The sequence below is a fragment of the Sinocyclocheilus rhinocerous genome, unplaced genomic scaffold, assembly GCF_001515625.1.
Source record: "Sinocyclocheilus rhinocerous isolate Xijiao unplaced genomic scaffold, SAMN03320098_v1.1 scaffold1180, whole genome shotgun sequence".
In the NCBI taxonomy this organism is placed as follows: domain Eukaryota; kingdom Metazoa; phylum Chordata; class Actinopteri; order Cypriniformes; family Cyprinidae; genus Sinocyclocheilus; species Sinocyclocheilus rhinocerous.
This window is the reverse complement of record NW_015665886.1, coordinates 1,188,095-1,202,785: the sequence shown is the minus strand read 5'-3', so window position 1 is coordinate 1,202,785 and position 14,691 is coordinate 1,188,095. Positions and strand designations below refer to the sequence as shown.

At 36.8% G+C, this 14,691-nt stretch overlaps 1 protein-coding gene across 3 annotated transcripts in view; it reads left to right on the top strand.

The window, feature by feature from the left end:
* Window positions 1-2,167: 2,167 nt before the first annotated feature.
* LOC107731627 (microtubule-associated serine/threonine-protein kinase 2-like) overlaps window positions 2,168-14,691 on the top strand; it is a 31,710-nt gene continuing 19,186 nt past the window's right edge. Inside the window, exons 1-7 of one of the 3 annotated variants that reach the window (XM_016542754.1) lie at window positions 2,168-2,299; window positions 2,987-3,007; window positions 4,548-4,626; window positions 5,637-5,773; window positions 10,438-10,513; window positions 11,150-11,359; window positions 13,716-13,817. In XM_016542754.1, coding sequence (XP_016398240.1) covers window positions 2,199-2,299; window positions 2,987-3,007; window positions 4,548-4,626; window positions 5,637-5,773; window positions 10,438-10,513; window positions 11,150-11,359; window positions 13,716-13,817 — 726 coding nt within the window. In that variant the 5' untranslated portion in view covers window positions 2,168-2,198. Of the gene's footprint in view, window positions 2,300-2,986; window positions 3,008-4,547; window positions 4,627-5,618; window positions 5,774-10,437; window positions 10,514-11,149; window positions 11,360-13,715; window positions 13,818-14,691 lie in introns of all 3 variants that reach the window. The other 2 variants (XM_016542752.1, XM_016542755.1) reach the window with 2 other exon arrangements.

Here is a 14,691-nt window from a genome sequence, read left to right as displayed (position 1 = left end):
TTTTAAAATCTTACCAGTTTGTTAGTTATCTTATAATCCATTACAGCGTACAAAACAATAGTAGCAAAATGGCAGCAGCTGCGTTTGTATGGAACGAGAGAGTGCCATAATTAAATAATTGTACACCATTTCGAGTTTTAATTTAATATTTTATTAGCTAAACAAACGCAAAGCTTCCACCAAGAAAAAAAACTATCCTAGCAAGAGTAGGGTGCCGACTTCAGTTACCCGGATGAGCCTGTGTTATCAGCTTTTACCGGTTGTTATCGAGGGATAACATACCTCGGAATGTCGTGACTGACCGATCAGAATCAAGTATTCCACAGAGCCGTGTAATACGCATATATAAATACAAACACATGCATGTATATATTTAAGAAAAATATGTTATGTTTATATATTAAATATGTTTATATATAATATAAAATATAAGAATATAAATATATGAATGTATATGCATGTAAATATTTCCAAAATATATGCTGTATGTGAGTGAATGTATATATACATAATAAATATACACAGTACACACACATATATTATGTAAACAAAAACTTTTATTTTGTATGCGATTAATCGTTTGACAGCACTAATTATTATGATTGTTATTATTATTATAAATACAAATAACATTGGACTTTCTCTCTTAAATTTATTACATTCATATTTTAACACTTTTTTTTTCCCAAAGTAAGTGTCACAACATTTGATTTATATAGAAATGTAAGTATTTTTGGACCTTTCTGTATATTACTTAATATTGTGCAATATATACATTGATATTATGAGTGAAGGAAGGATAAATTAATCATGCGGTTATAAGAATGGTGAGTTAAAATGACTGAACATTGCATGAATTCCTCTGTGTTCTTATTGAAGTCACATTTTAAAAAATCAGTATGCAGTTTATTTCCACATAGGAAAGTTGAAAATGTCAGATTCTGTGTGATTTTTCACACTATCATCCAAAAACCTCATCCGTACCACATTCAGCTGTGGTGTGAACGTAGCATGTGTAATTCAACAGGGTGCTGATTGGTTTTCTTCTCTCAGCTGTGTATCGTATGAGAGGGTGTCTGCATCTCTTCAGCGAACCCTTCTTCCACTACAGCCTTCATGATGAAAAATAAGCAGGTGTTTCACTGTGTAGCACACCATTGTGCCGTCTCCTACACTCTCCGTGACGGGAATCTCCTTTAAATGAATGCATCTCCGTGACAGATCCACACTACACTGTCCCAGTCCAGCTGTGCGCAGCTGTTCCTATAGTCACTTCCTGACAAAGAATTATGCACTCATTAATATTTAAGATTTGGCATAGGCCGCTTGACGAATGCATTAATGCATGATTAATGCATGGGGGATTGTGACCCGAGCCGTACCACACAGTCCAGATAGGAGCGCCCCATTGCTCGGATTGACTGGATTGATTGATGATACCTGTATCTATGCTCCTTAATTCACACATGACTAGCACTAGTGGTTTTTAGATCAAATTTTCTTCTTTTTTATCTAGTAACATTAGTCATAGCAGTCATGTACGTTTTAATCTATAAGCTATACTCTTATGCATTTCATATTAAATTATAATGTAAAAATGTACCACACAGCGATCGAGCCCAGGATATGAAATCTTCTTGCCATTTAAATACCAGTGGAAATGAGATAAAGACTCTGTTCTAGGCAAAATCCCTTGAATATGAATTTGAGCTTGAGTTAATCAAAAAAGGATTCTTTGCTCATGGTCCGCAAATCATTAAATAACATTCATTATGCAATATCACTCCACGTGAGGCATTTTTGATGGAGAGGCCTGTTGTCTAAAGCACTTAAACACTGTAAGTGCTTCTCTCTCTAAGCACTAATCTATTCTCAGAGAGCTGTGCAGGAGAATAAAAAAGACCGTGATCAAAGTGTGTTTTATCCCTGTACCTCTGGTCTCAATGCGGCCTACATAAGAAGCCCACTCTTCTAAAGGGTTTTGTTATCTTAAAAGGGCTTTGATGAATAAAATAAATGGGAAAGATCAGCAGGATAGAAGAGGTAAGAACCTTAGGGCAATTGCGTTTACTTATGACGGGCATAATGTGTCTCCTGGTAGCCTGAAGTATGAAGTCTGTGCTTATTTCGACAATCATTTGTACCAGCCTGACCTGATAGTGGGCAGTTGAACTTGATTGTTGCGAATAATTCACTAAATGTCACATTTTTGGTCTCTTTCAGGAAGCAGCCCTTTGGACAGCCCACGTAATTTCTCTCCAAACACTGCGGCCCACTTCTCTTTTGTGCCAGCTCGCAGGTGAGTGACATCACAGGTCAAAGGTCGATCTCTCACACTTTATCAGAATCTTATAGTTCAAAACATTTAATCATAAAATACTCCACATTCTGGGAATGAGTTTTAATATAACTTTCTACAGTCTTAAAATGTTTCCAAATTAAAGTTTGAGCAAGTAATATCTCTTCGCTCTTCTTGCAAATATTGTTGTCATCGTTTGCTTCTCATCTGCTGGTTATTAAGCACCCCACTTTCAATTAATTTGTAATATCCCATAATCCTTCACTGTAGCTCTGAATAATGACACCAAGAATGTTAATGAGTGAATCTGAATTGGTAATTGAGCAGCAAAAGATGGTAATGCTTTAACAACTGGGAGAGAACACACAGAGCTGATGACCCCAGGCTTAATTAAAAGGATTCGTTTGAATGTCAGCCATAGAGCAAGACCATTGAGTCATCCAGTCCAAAATGCTCATGGACCAACAGTGCCACCTAATGGACACAGTACAGCACTCTAATAATGCAAGTGGTTTTAGAAATAAGAATCCAGTTCGGGTGTATATAAATTCTGCGTTCAGCGTGAGCAAGAGCTGAAACTTCTAGTTTGTGAAGGTCATAGTGAGAGATACATTAGATCAGTGCATACACACACACATAGATGCCCTCACAGCATCACTTTTTAATGCTTTACTTTCTTCCATACAGCCATGGACACAGGCCTGACAGGTAATAATCGCCTGCTTCCTTTACAACATCATTTCCTGTGTGTGCTTCCAGCATGGCTGTTTACAAAAACCATCATGTTTCCATTTCATTAGAGCTGACAGTCAGATCTGTTTAAAAACATCTCTGACAACTTCATTTATGTATCAGATTCGGAATGATAAATTATTAATCATCCCACCTCGTTCAGCTGGCTGGATACAAACAGCTTGACTGTGTGCTTAGAACTGATATTTAATCTTCAAAAATATTCCACAGACTTCTGTGCTTTGCATAAATCATTTTATTTTTCACCAAAATAACTAAAGTAAATACTTTATACTTTTAAGTAAAAAATATGGCAACATTTTGGATGCAGGTTTTCTTGTGGAATATTTTTTCATCAGAACGATTTATGATTATGCACACTACCAATCAAAAGTTTGGTTTTGATACATTTTTTAATGTTTTTGAAAGAACTCGCTTATGCTCACCAAGGCTGCATTTATTTAATCAAAAATATAGTACAACTAGTAATATTTTGAAATGTATTGTACTTGTAACATTATAGACCTTAAAATAACTGTTTTATATTTAAATATATTTCAAAATATAATTTATTCCTTTGATAGCTGAGTCTTCAGCAGTCATTACTCCAGTCTCCAGTGTCGCATAATCCTTCAGAATTCATTCAGATATGCTGATTTACTGGTCACTAAACATTTGTTATTATTATCAGTGTTGTGAAAAGTTGTGCTGCTTAATAGTTTTGTGGAAACAGATCATTTTTTAATTCTTTGATGGTTAAAAAATTCCAAAATAACAGCATTTCTTCGAAATAGAAAAATTTTGTAACATTAAAAATGTCTTTGCATTCACTTTTAATCAATTTGATGCACCCTTGCTGAATAAAAGTATTAATTTCTTTCAAAAAATCTTCCAGACACCAAATTTTGAACACTTGTGTTTATTTGCTTGTTTGCTTGTTTGTAATTTGTTATTCAAATCCTTGCAGTCTTTTGTGTGTTTTGCACAATGCACATTGCAGTCAGGGGTCAAACCGATTAAAGTTCCTTATTTTGTCAAAGTAAAGGGATGCTGACAGTCTGTTAAATTCCTAATGTCAGTCATCATTGGTTCATGTGTTTGAGTGATAAGTGAACGTATTGCTGTTGTGTGATTAAAGCCATCAAGCCATTGAATTCACACTGTGCTATTTGCATGACAAGGCTTCATATGTGTATCTGCAATAAAAGTACACATAAGTTCCTGTCCGGGCAGCGTAGCCATTAGCACAAATGCTTATGGCTCTTGTATGCAAGCCTTATTGAGCTGCACAGTTGAATGCAATAATCATCGTTATTGTTTATTGTTCAAATGTCAGTTAATGTGGACATTTTAATCTGTGGTGCTTTATTCTGCTTTGATTGTGTGATATTTTACCATTGCTCGTCTGAAAGCTCTTTAGTGCTGCTTATTTCTGCTGGTCCTTATTACTTTGAAGTATATCAGCAGTAATTAAAAAAAAAACAGATTTTCATTTTCCCGATATCCACACTTTTAGGACGGATGGTCGTCGCTGGTCTCTTGCCTCTCTGCCCTCCTCTGGCTATGGAACCAACACCCCGAGCTCAACAGTCTCGGTGAGTGTCTGTGTGTGTTTGTGCTCATGTTCTTTCTGTAGTCCCTCTGTGTTGTATCAACCCTCAGATATATGCATGTCTGTTTGGTATTGCATTTGATCCCAAGCCTTAACATTCCCAGAAGGTTTATCCTATTGACTCTACAGTGGGATAAACTCTAGGTACAAAGCAGCTCCCTTTAGCCTAAAGTGAAGCCAGTGGCTTCATATCAGTGCATTCACTTCAAAAGAGTTCTGTCCCTGAAAATTGACTGTAACTCAGTCTGGCTGTTGCTTTCATTGGGGAATCGGTTCAAAACCGCACAAGCCCCATTAAAGTCTCTGCAGAAAGATAAAAAGACATTTTCTTGTTTAGGCCAAATTTATATTCTAAAGGCTGCAGAGCTTTTATTCAACTGTAAACACAAGGGGGGAAAGCTACTGATTAAGAACAAATGTCTTTTTTTTTTAACTGGGTGCAGCTCACAAAAACTCTTAGGAAATGTCAAGAAATAAGAAATGATATCATAATGGAAATAAAGCTTATTGTTAGGGTCATTAAGATTTTTTTTACAGTGTGACATTATTTTAATGGCAATTATCATTATGTTTTATAGTAATGAGAATGCTTTTTTTCTTTTGGTATTAAAGTAATAAGAAGTTAAATAATGTCACAATGCAGAAAGGCTTAATGGTCTTAAAATTAGGCTTAATTTCCTTTAGAATATAATTCCCTCAATATAATTAGTAACTTAGTTGTAATATAACCTAACATTTTCTTAGTTGGTTATTTAAAAAAAGCTATATTACTGCAAATTTTTAAGTTGTATTCTCAATATTTTTTTCCATTTGGCCTGAATGTTTTGAGGAAAAATGTCCTGCCAAGATTCAAATTAACAATCAACAACAATAACAATCAACAACATTATGCCAACAAAGGCAGTTGATTGGCAGTCAGGGCAGCCTATGCAATGCCTTCTATCCTTGTAATCCCTCCCTCTCTGCTTCTCACAGTCATCATGTTCATCTCAGGAGAAGCTGCACCAGTTGCCCTTCCAGCCCACTGCAGATGAGCTGCATTTCCTCACCAAACACTTCAGCTCGGAGAATATCACGGACGAGGATGGGAGAAGATCTCCAGCCATGCGGCCGCGCTCCCGCAGTCTCAGGTACTAACACTTACAGATTCCCATTTCGCAGCAATCAAACGTTGCCCTTCAAGTGAACATGGTGTTGTGAGTTTGTGATGTCAGCTGGGCCCTCAGGCTCTCACTCATTCACTTTTAAAGGCCAAATCTTGAGCTCTGACAGGAAACTGCCACACCTCATTCTCTAGACTCCTGACTCCTCCAAGGTAGCAGACATGCTATTCAGCCTTTGTGCCCTTCACATTGATGCCTCTTCACTCCTCTGTCTTCACACTTTCTTAATGCTTCTCTCTGCCTGTCAATGTGTCCAAGTCATATTTTTGTATTTATTTATTTTAGTCATTTAGCAGACGATTTTATCCAAAGCGACTTACAAATGAGGACAATAAAAGCAGTCAAAACTAACAAAAGAGCAACAATATGTAAGTGCAAATGACAAGTCTCGGTTAGCCTAAGGTGATGGTCCGTCATCCAACAAGAAATGTCTGTTAGACATGCTGAGATGCAAGCAGCTATTGTCGGATCATCAGGATGGAATGAGAGGTAGAGTTGAGTGTCATCAGCATAGCAGTGATATGAAAAGCCATGTTTCTGAATGAAATATTTCACCCCAAAATAAAAAAAACGAAATAACTTTTTGTTTTCATGAGAAATCTATTTTCCATTTTTCCATTGTGAAAGGAATTTAATGAATTAAGTCCACCAGTTTTCATTAATTTAAAGCAAAAATCAAAAATCTGTAATTATTGAATTTAAAATAAACTTATATACGTATACAAGTTTTAAAATTACATATTTTTAAAAGGTAGTATTTATTGTACTGCCTATACTCTCATTTAATACTAAATTTCTGAAGAATTCCTGCTACTTTAGTTCTGTGATTAAAAAGAGAAAACTTTACAATAATAAGAAAAAGCACAGAGAACAATGAAAATTATAAAAAAAAGGTTAAATGTCCAAATGTACTGCCTTTATTCTGATTTAATTAAATTCTACTTTAATGCTGTGATTTAAAAAAAAAAAAAAACTGTACTACAATATTGAGAGAATGAGAATCACTACGGATAATGCAAATTACAACAAAAAAAAAAACTCAGAAGTTAAATGTCTAAATTCATCATGTGAGTGATAGAGGGGAAATGTGCATATTTGTAATGAAAATAATATCCAAGAAATATGTCACACTATCCAAAATAAATACATAAATAAAATCTGAATGGTCCTACAATAGGCTTCAAAATCTTTGTGAAATGTAAAATCTGTATATATTTTTTCTTTTGATTTTTATGTGAGACCTGGGTTCTTCTTATCCACTGTCTTTCTCTGCAAAAGAGTTGTATGATTACTCTAGTAGTCACTCACACTTCTGCCCAGGACTTGACAGACTAAATCATTTCTTCCTCAACGCTCTAAAAGAGACCTCCTTCATGAGCTTCTTATCTGTAAACACATCTCTCTTCCTCTCTTTCTTTCCCCTCTGGCTCTTTCTCTTTTTCAGTTAAGATGACTTATTCAGAAAACACTGGCCTTGCCTCTTTTAGTATCTAGACACACTCAGCAGGGGGTTCAGAACTCCAGAATTATATCCATAAATATTGGATGAGGTAGAGAGGTTTGCTGTTGCCACATCTTACAGATTACAGCTTCCCAGGATTATCCATTTCTACTGTTGAAAGAAGGGAGAGAAGGATGAAACGACTGGACGGAGGGGGAGGTAGAGGGGATTTGCAGTCAGAGCTAGAACTGGTTAATTAGAGATGAGGAAATGGAGCAATATTATGCTAATATCATGCCCCGGACAGCAGACGTGCAGAGAGAATTGACAGGGACGCTTCTTCATGCCGTGGTCATACACGGTTCTCCATCATTCTTATTCTTTCCATCTTTTAACTCACTCAAACACATACTCGAGGAGTAATGAGCTCAACGTACAGTGGTCACCATCCATCATCCATATGTCAAGTGATTTTGTAGCAGTAGCTGGAGATTAGAATATTATTTTAATAAATACCTCAGTGACAGAATACATTTCTACTGGCTTTTTTTTCTTCTTGAAATTAACATTAATTTTGATTACACTTTCACATAATATAAAATGACTATGATGGTGTATGTGGCTTTGTTGGTGATGTCATCCAATTGTGTGTTTGTGTTAGTGCAGACCACTCTGTCACGGCCAATTAACTAGCTGATTTCCCTGGTTTCCAGCTCCTCGGAGGGATTTAGAGGTTATTTCTGTGCTCAACTGTGACACATTTTACACACTCTCTTCCCCTCCTCTCTCTCTCTCTCTGGCAGTCCCTTCCTTTGTTTGCCTTTTGTCTATCTTTTGTCTATCTCAACACTCAACTCTCTCAACACTATGATGTTGTGGGTGCTTTTGGAGGTTACAGTCTTTATTCCCTTATTATATCCTAAACATGATGATGTAAGTGACAAAATACCAGGCTGTTTCCTGTGACAAAATACTTTACAAATACTTTATTTGATAAAAAAATAAAATAAAGTATGTTCTGTATGTATGTGTATGAATAGAATACGGACATAATGCACTACTGTGCTACAGAAGATTTATATTTTAAATAAACGCTTTTAAATAAATTGTTGTAAAATTTCACAATGTTTTTTTTTTTTTTACTATTATTGATCAAAAACTGCAGCCTTGGTGGGTGTAGCATACTCCTTTCAAAAATTGAAATGAAAAATTGGATGTTGTCTGCTTCCGGTTTTAGGAATGCTGAATGTTCAAACATATTACATTTGACATTTTATAGACTGCTTATTGTTTACAGTATATTAGGACATGGGCATATTTGGACACAAAAAAGTCCAAATTCCTTGGAAATGTAAGAGCACAGCTATCTATGAAAGCCCATTTCCGCCACTGAATAAACAATTAAAAAAAGGTAATTGAGACTTTTTAGCTCACAATTTTGACTTTTTTCTCTCAGAATTGCATAATACAAACTTGCAATTCTGACTTGTTTCTCAGAACTACATGATATAAACTCACAATTGTGAGTTATGAACCTTTTTCCTCGCAAATGCGAGTTTGTTTCTTGCAATTCTAACTTTTTTTCACGCAATTCTGACTTTTTTTCTCAGAATTGGGAGATATAAACTCAAAATTGTGAGCTATGAAGTCCAAGTCTGAGGGGGAAAAAAGACCCTTATGTTCTCAGAATTGTGAGTTTTTATCTCACAATTCTGACTTAACTCGCATTTGCAAGATATAAACTTGCAATTCTGAGTTTTTTTCACACAAATGTGAGTTTATATCATGCAATACTGACTTTATAACTTGCAACTGCCAGGTTATAACTCTCAATTCTGAGAAAAAAAATGCCAGAATTGCACGTTTGTATCATGTAATTCTGAGAAGAAGAAAAAAGACAGAATTGTGAGATGTAAGCTGAGCTCACAATTGCGAGAAGAAAAAAAAGTCAGAATTGTGAGTACAAGTCACAATCATCAGATTGTGTAGGTATGTCAAAGTTTCATACTTAGAGTTGGGAATGTGTTTAAATATATTCCTCTCCTTTTATTCCTCTATTTCTCTTTTTATACTTTCTAAAATAAGTGAGCAGTCTTTATGGTTTTGTCCCATAACAAGTCACATATGAATAGCTGTCCTTCCCTCTGTTATTTCCTGAATGATCCTGAACAGAACATCTACTTCAATTAAATCCATTTGGTTTAAAATTATAATGAGAATCTTTTTACAAGGTCATTTCTCAAAAACATGATGATTTTTGGGGCTGCAAGGACATTTCTGCGTCCATCAGAGAAAAATAATTACATTCACTAATTATCATCTGTCTAAATGCAGAATGTTATTGTGCCGCAGGAGGTTCACATTGATTCTTTGCACACACTAAATTCCTTATTTAATAAAAGTAGAGGATCGCTCTAAGGCATTTTATTTTTTTATTTTCCCTTGTCTTTTCTCTCTACCTTCACTCAGCAGGAGAAATATTCTCTGTGTGATTGTTAATGCAGCTCCCTTCGGCTACGAATCAATCTCTGTCAGAGTTAACCTTTACCGCAGCCATGGTCGGATCGTAATTTTTGATTGAAATGGCTCTCAAGTAAGTTGAAGATTTGACTAGAATATTTCTCCCCGTTGCTTATTGTTACTGACATGCCTGTAGATGAGCCAATTTAGTGTGTAAGTGTGTGTCGGCACATTTCTCAACAGCACCCTGGAGGTTGATCAGATGTGCTAAGGTTAGTTTTCATTCAATCAGGAGGTCTAATATGGAGCATAAGCCTTCGATTGATGACTTATAGCATTACCTCATCCTCGAGGTCACATGACCAGCTTACCTTTACTAACAGGAGTGACTCATGCGGTCCCAGCTGCATCTGTAATCGGTGGCCCTGACTGAAACGCACACATACTCGCTTATCTACACAAGCTGTGCGTCTCAGTATTCCCTGTGGAGCGTCTCTGATTGAAGATACTACTTTGACATGAATGAGGTTGGATATGTCAGAAAATACAGGTGCTCCAGTCTATCATCCACGTTAGATTACAGGTATAGGCCACCAAACAACATCTGCAAGAAGGCAGAGGGACATTAGTGTTGAAAATAAATGATTATTTAAAAAAAAAGAAAAACGGTTAAGTCCCATTTTTTGATTTCTTTCTTCACTTATTTTTGTTTCTGTATTCTCTTCTTCAGCCCTGGACGCTCACCCATTTCATTTGACCATGAGATCGTCATGATGAACCATGTCTACAAGGAGCGTTTCCCTAAGGTGAGGTCTAAAGCTGATGAACTTGCACAACAAAAGAATATTGGATATGAGCACTGCCTTTTTTTTCACGTTGCATTGCCAGAGCATTGATACACATAGCGACAGAGGAGAAAGAGAAAAAAGTCATATTAATTAATTAATATACATATTAAATATGTAATATACATATATAAATATATAATATACATATTAATTAATATACATATTAAATAATAAATAAACCGTGTTTAACATTAATTAAAATAAATAAAAACAGCAAGACACTAATTAGCATTAATGTATACAGACAATAAATAAATAATAGAAATAATAAATAAATCAGTCTGTTGTTTGCTATCTGTAAAAAAAAATAATAATACACACTTTTTTTCCTATTATGCCTATAAGCATAATATTTAAAAAAATAGACTTATTTTCTTTAATTTTATTTGTAACAAAAGTGGGTGAGTGGTCTTTATAAACAGAAGTATGCTGTTTTGGTGCAAGAACAACAAAAATAAATAAAATGAAACTAACAATAAAGTGTTTTTTGAAAAAATGTGCAGTAACAAATTGTGGGTGGCTGGATGTCTCTGTTTCTCCATGGCTTGGCCTTTGTTTCAACCTAGCCCTTACCAGGACCCTTCTGTCCCACAGGCTACTGCTCAGATGGAGGAAAGGCTGGCTGATTTCATATCCTCCTCAGCTCCTGACAAAGTCATGCCTTTAGCTGACGGGGTCCTGAGCTTCATCCACCACCAGGTCATAGAATTGGCTCGGGACTGCCTGGACAAATCCCGTGAGGGTCTCATCACCTCACGCTACTTCTATGAACTACAGGAGAACCTGGAGAAGCTACACCAAGATGTGAGTATGCAAAGATGTGGAGAGTATGTAAGAAGTTGTCAGCAAGGGTATTGACTCCTTGTCATGCAAGGTCTTTCTTGTGGATCCCTAAACATAAATCCATGTCTGCCAAAGTGGTGATGTCATCACATCAGGGCAAAGGTCATCTCTAGACAGCTGGGCTGTCATAAACAGCTCTATCTCATGTGAATTTGGTTCCCTGATGATCGTTCTTTCTTCTATTGGGTCTGTGGTCACCTGTCACATCTGCATTAGTCAGGATACAGGTCGCTGATGTCTTGATTAGCTCGGTCACAGTGCCACAGGGGCAGCTTTATGACTCCCAGAGGTCCCATTCCAAATCCACAAATCATGTGTGTGTAGGAATGTACCAGAGTGTGTGTTTGTTGTGTAGGGTTGGAATGGGGGGGGGTGCAGCACCTTCCTGATTTTAATTTCACACTCCAGTAACCACCACTGGTGACGGATGAGTATCCCAGGCACCCAAGAGGAGGGTGCGGGGCGGGAGAGAGAGAAAGGGAGGGAGTGAGAATGGAAGGGAGGGATCAGGTCGGGTTTTCCCCTCTTTCGGTTGGTTGTCCATAACCATCCCGTAGCTGTTGCCTGCCAGAATCGAAAATGTGCACATCGTGATCTCATGCAGTCGCCATGGCATCACCGCAGCCGTACTTGGCATTCAGGCGAGTAGGGATGACATCATCCAGCCCATGCTAATTGGCTGATTTAGTTTGGGAGCCGATGGTGACAGGTGGGCCAGACGGGGATCGCGGTCTAAACCGCATCTTCAGCAGGTGCGCTCAGAAAAGCATTCCCGACTTCTCCATTTAACGCTTCCTCGCTCGCTGAGAGGATGTCCTGCGTTTCGTGGCAGAGGCGGCTGGAGGAAGAGGAGGTTCTTCAGCAGGTTTTAGAGCGCTGGGAGCAGAGCGCGGTCAGAAACCATGTGGATCTAACAGTTGAGTTCCTGATTGTTTTTACTTTGCAGAGTTGCATTGAGTCAAGGTCATAGTCTGATAGCTGCTGTTTTATGTTGTTGAATTGTGGACACATCAGTGGTATGACAATTTAACACTCAAAACATGGACTGTGACTAGAATATGCTTGTTTACTTTAAATTGTGAATTGTTGAAAGATTTTTAAATATAGTATATGACTATACTTAAAACACAGAATTTAGTTATTAACGTTCTGGGTGATACCAACAATATATTACTAATTTTGATAACATGACATTGATTATAGTTCTACACTATTTTATATTGGAAAAAAAATATGCACAATTAAATGACTGCCAATATATATTTAATATTGACCAATAGCAATAAATTAACACAAAATCATTAATATTGGCTTATAACTGATATGGTTACAGGTATATCATGCATCTCTATTTCGTATTATGTTATAGTAACAGTTCCATTCATCTTCTCTTTTTTTCTTTTGGTTTTTCTTTCTATAAGGTCTTTGTCCTTGTTTATAGGCTTTATTTATTAAACTGGACATTTGTCTTAAGGCCAGACTAGTTTTACCTTTTTAAATGACCAGTCTGTATCATTCAGTCTCCCATGGTTGCATCATTAAAAACCACAGGAGCCAATCTCAAGGCCGGGTCACTTAAGTGACCTGGCTGTCACCATGAGGTTTGGCCCTAGAGCAATCCTGAGAATCCTCTATTGACCTTATGTATGCTTGACCTTATTGACCTTATGTATAACTTAGTATAGAGTATCTCATTTCATCTAGTTTAAGGTATGCTAAACCAGATCCCTCCCTCATCCTGTATCTCTCACTGCTGTTACTTCTGTCTGTCTATAGTGTATTTACTCAGTGCAGAGACCTTTTATTATACTGAATGTGTGTGATTCACTGGCGGTTTCATTACCTGTATAAATAATTCAGAAGCTGATTAGACATCCCCTGTGGTGGCAGTGCTGTCTGTCAGAGATGGCTCTGTTACTGTCAGCCGGCTGTTTAACCATCTACTCTGAACGGCTCTTCTCTATCCTATTGATGAACTCTCTCCTTTCTGCTGCTTTACACTCTTCCTTTTTATGTACTCTCTTTGTACACCTCATTCAACTATCTCTTATTGTAGTGCTTTGAGTGTCAAAAATCTCCAATGATATTGCTTCCAACTCATTCGTCACTGTGAAAGCGGAAAGTCAACTTAAAAGCATTACATTGTAGGATATAATATTCCACCCAGTGTGCTCGAATTCATATCTAATATGTATCGCTCATTTTTAAAAATGTAGATCATTAAGGTGTTCAATTCATAAAAGTACACACTGAATACTGTAATTGGTATGTTAGTATGCTATTTCAAATCTGTTTTTTTTTTTCTGTTTGTTGCTAGGCTCATGAGCGTTCAGAAAGTGGGGAGGTGACATTTGTCACCCAGCTGGTTAAAAAGCTGATGATAATCATCGCCCGACCCGCCCGTCTGCTGGAGTGTTTGGTAAGCACTGATAATTTAAAGGAATCTAATCTGGACATTATTTGTACTGAGGCTTCAGAGAAAACTGCCTTACCATAGCTAATGAAGCACATGCTTAGTACCGTATAATTAAAATGCTAGATTTGCCTTGAGGAAATGTGCATGTTGAATCAAGGCCACATTGTAAAGCTTCAAAATGCACAGTGATTTGTCAGATTTGCTGTATTGTTAAAAAAATAAATCACGCCAGACATTATGGAAACACATGTAAACACAAAAGCTGACTACCACAAGAAGCAGCAGGGCTCCATGTCTGTGGCTACATGTGTATTTTGAGTAATCTGGTGCATTCAGTAGTATGACAACATACAGTACAGCTCAGCACTGATGGAGGACCAGCACCTGAGAGAGCAATGAGCTGTTAAACTATTCTGCTTCATGTGTGCACAATGCATCACAAATACCTCAGTGTGGCACCTGGACACAAACCTGCCTCAATAAGCACACAAAAATATTCTAAACTGTTAATTAAATTAATGACAGGAATATTGGCCCTTGCTGGGCCGTTTGTTTGTTTGGCTCTTATTTTATTTCTATTCATTCATTTTTAAATGATATTTTGTTGAAATACTGTATATGAAGAATTACTTTAACTTTTTGTGTGATTGACCCTGTATAAGAAGGTCATTTAGCCTGTTACAAAATGTTGATGAAGTCCTATGAATATAATGCAAACCATGCATCACACACTGTAGGCAGCACAATCCTAACAACCTGCGCACTTTGCCTATGTCTACTAATACACTACTTTCTTTTTCTATTAGTCTCTGGAATTGCCAGTCTGCTGTAAACAAAGCAGATTTTATTACTTCTATTACAAGTCATTCAAGACTAA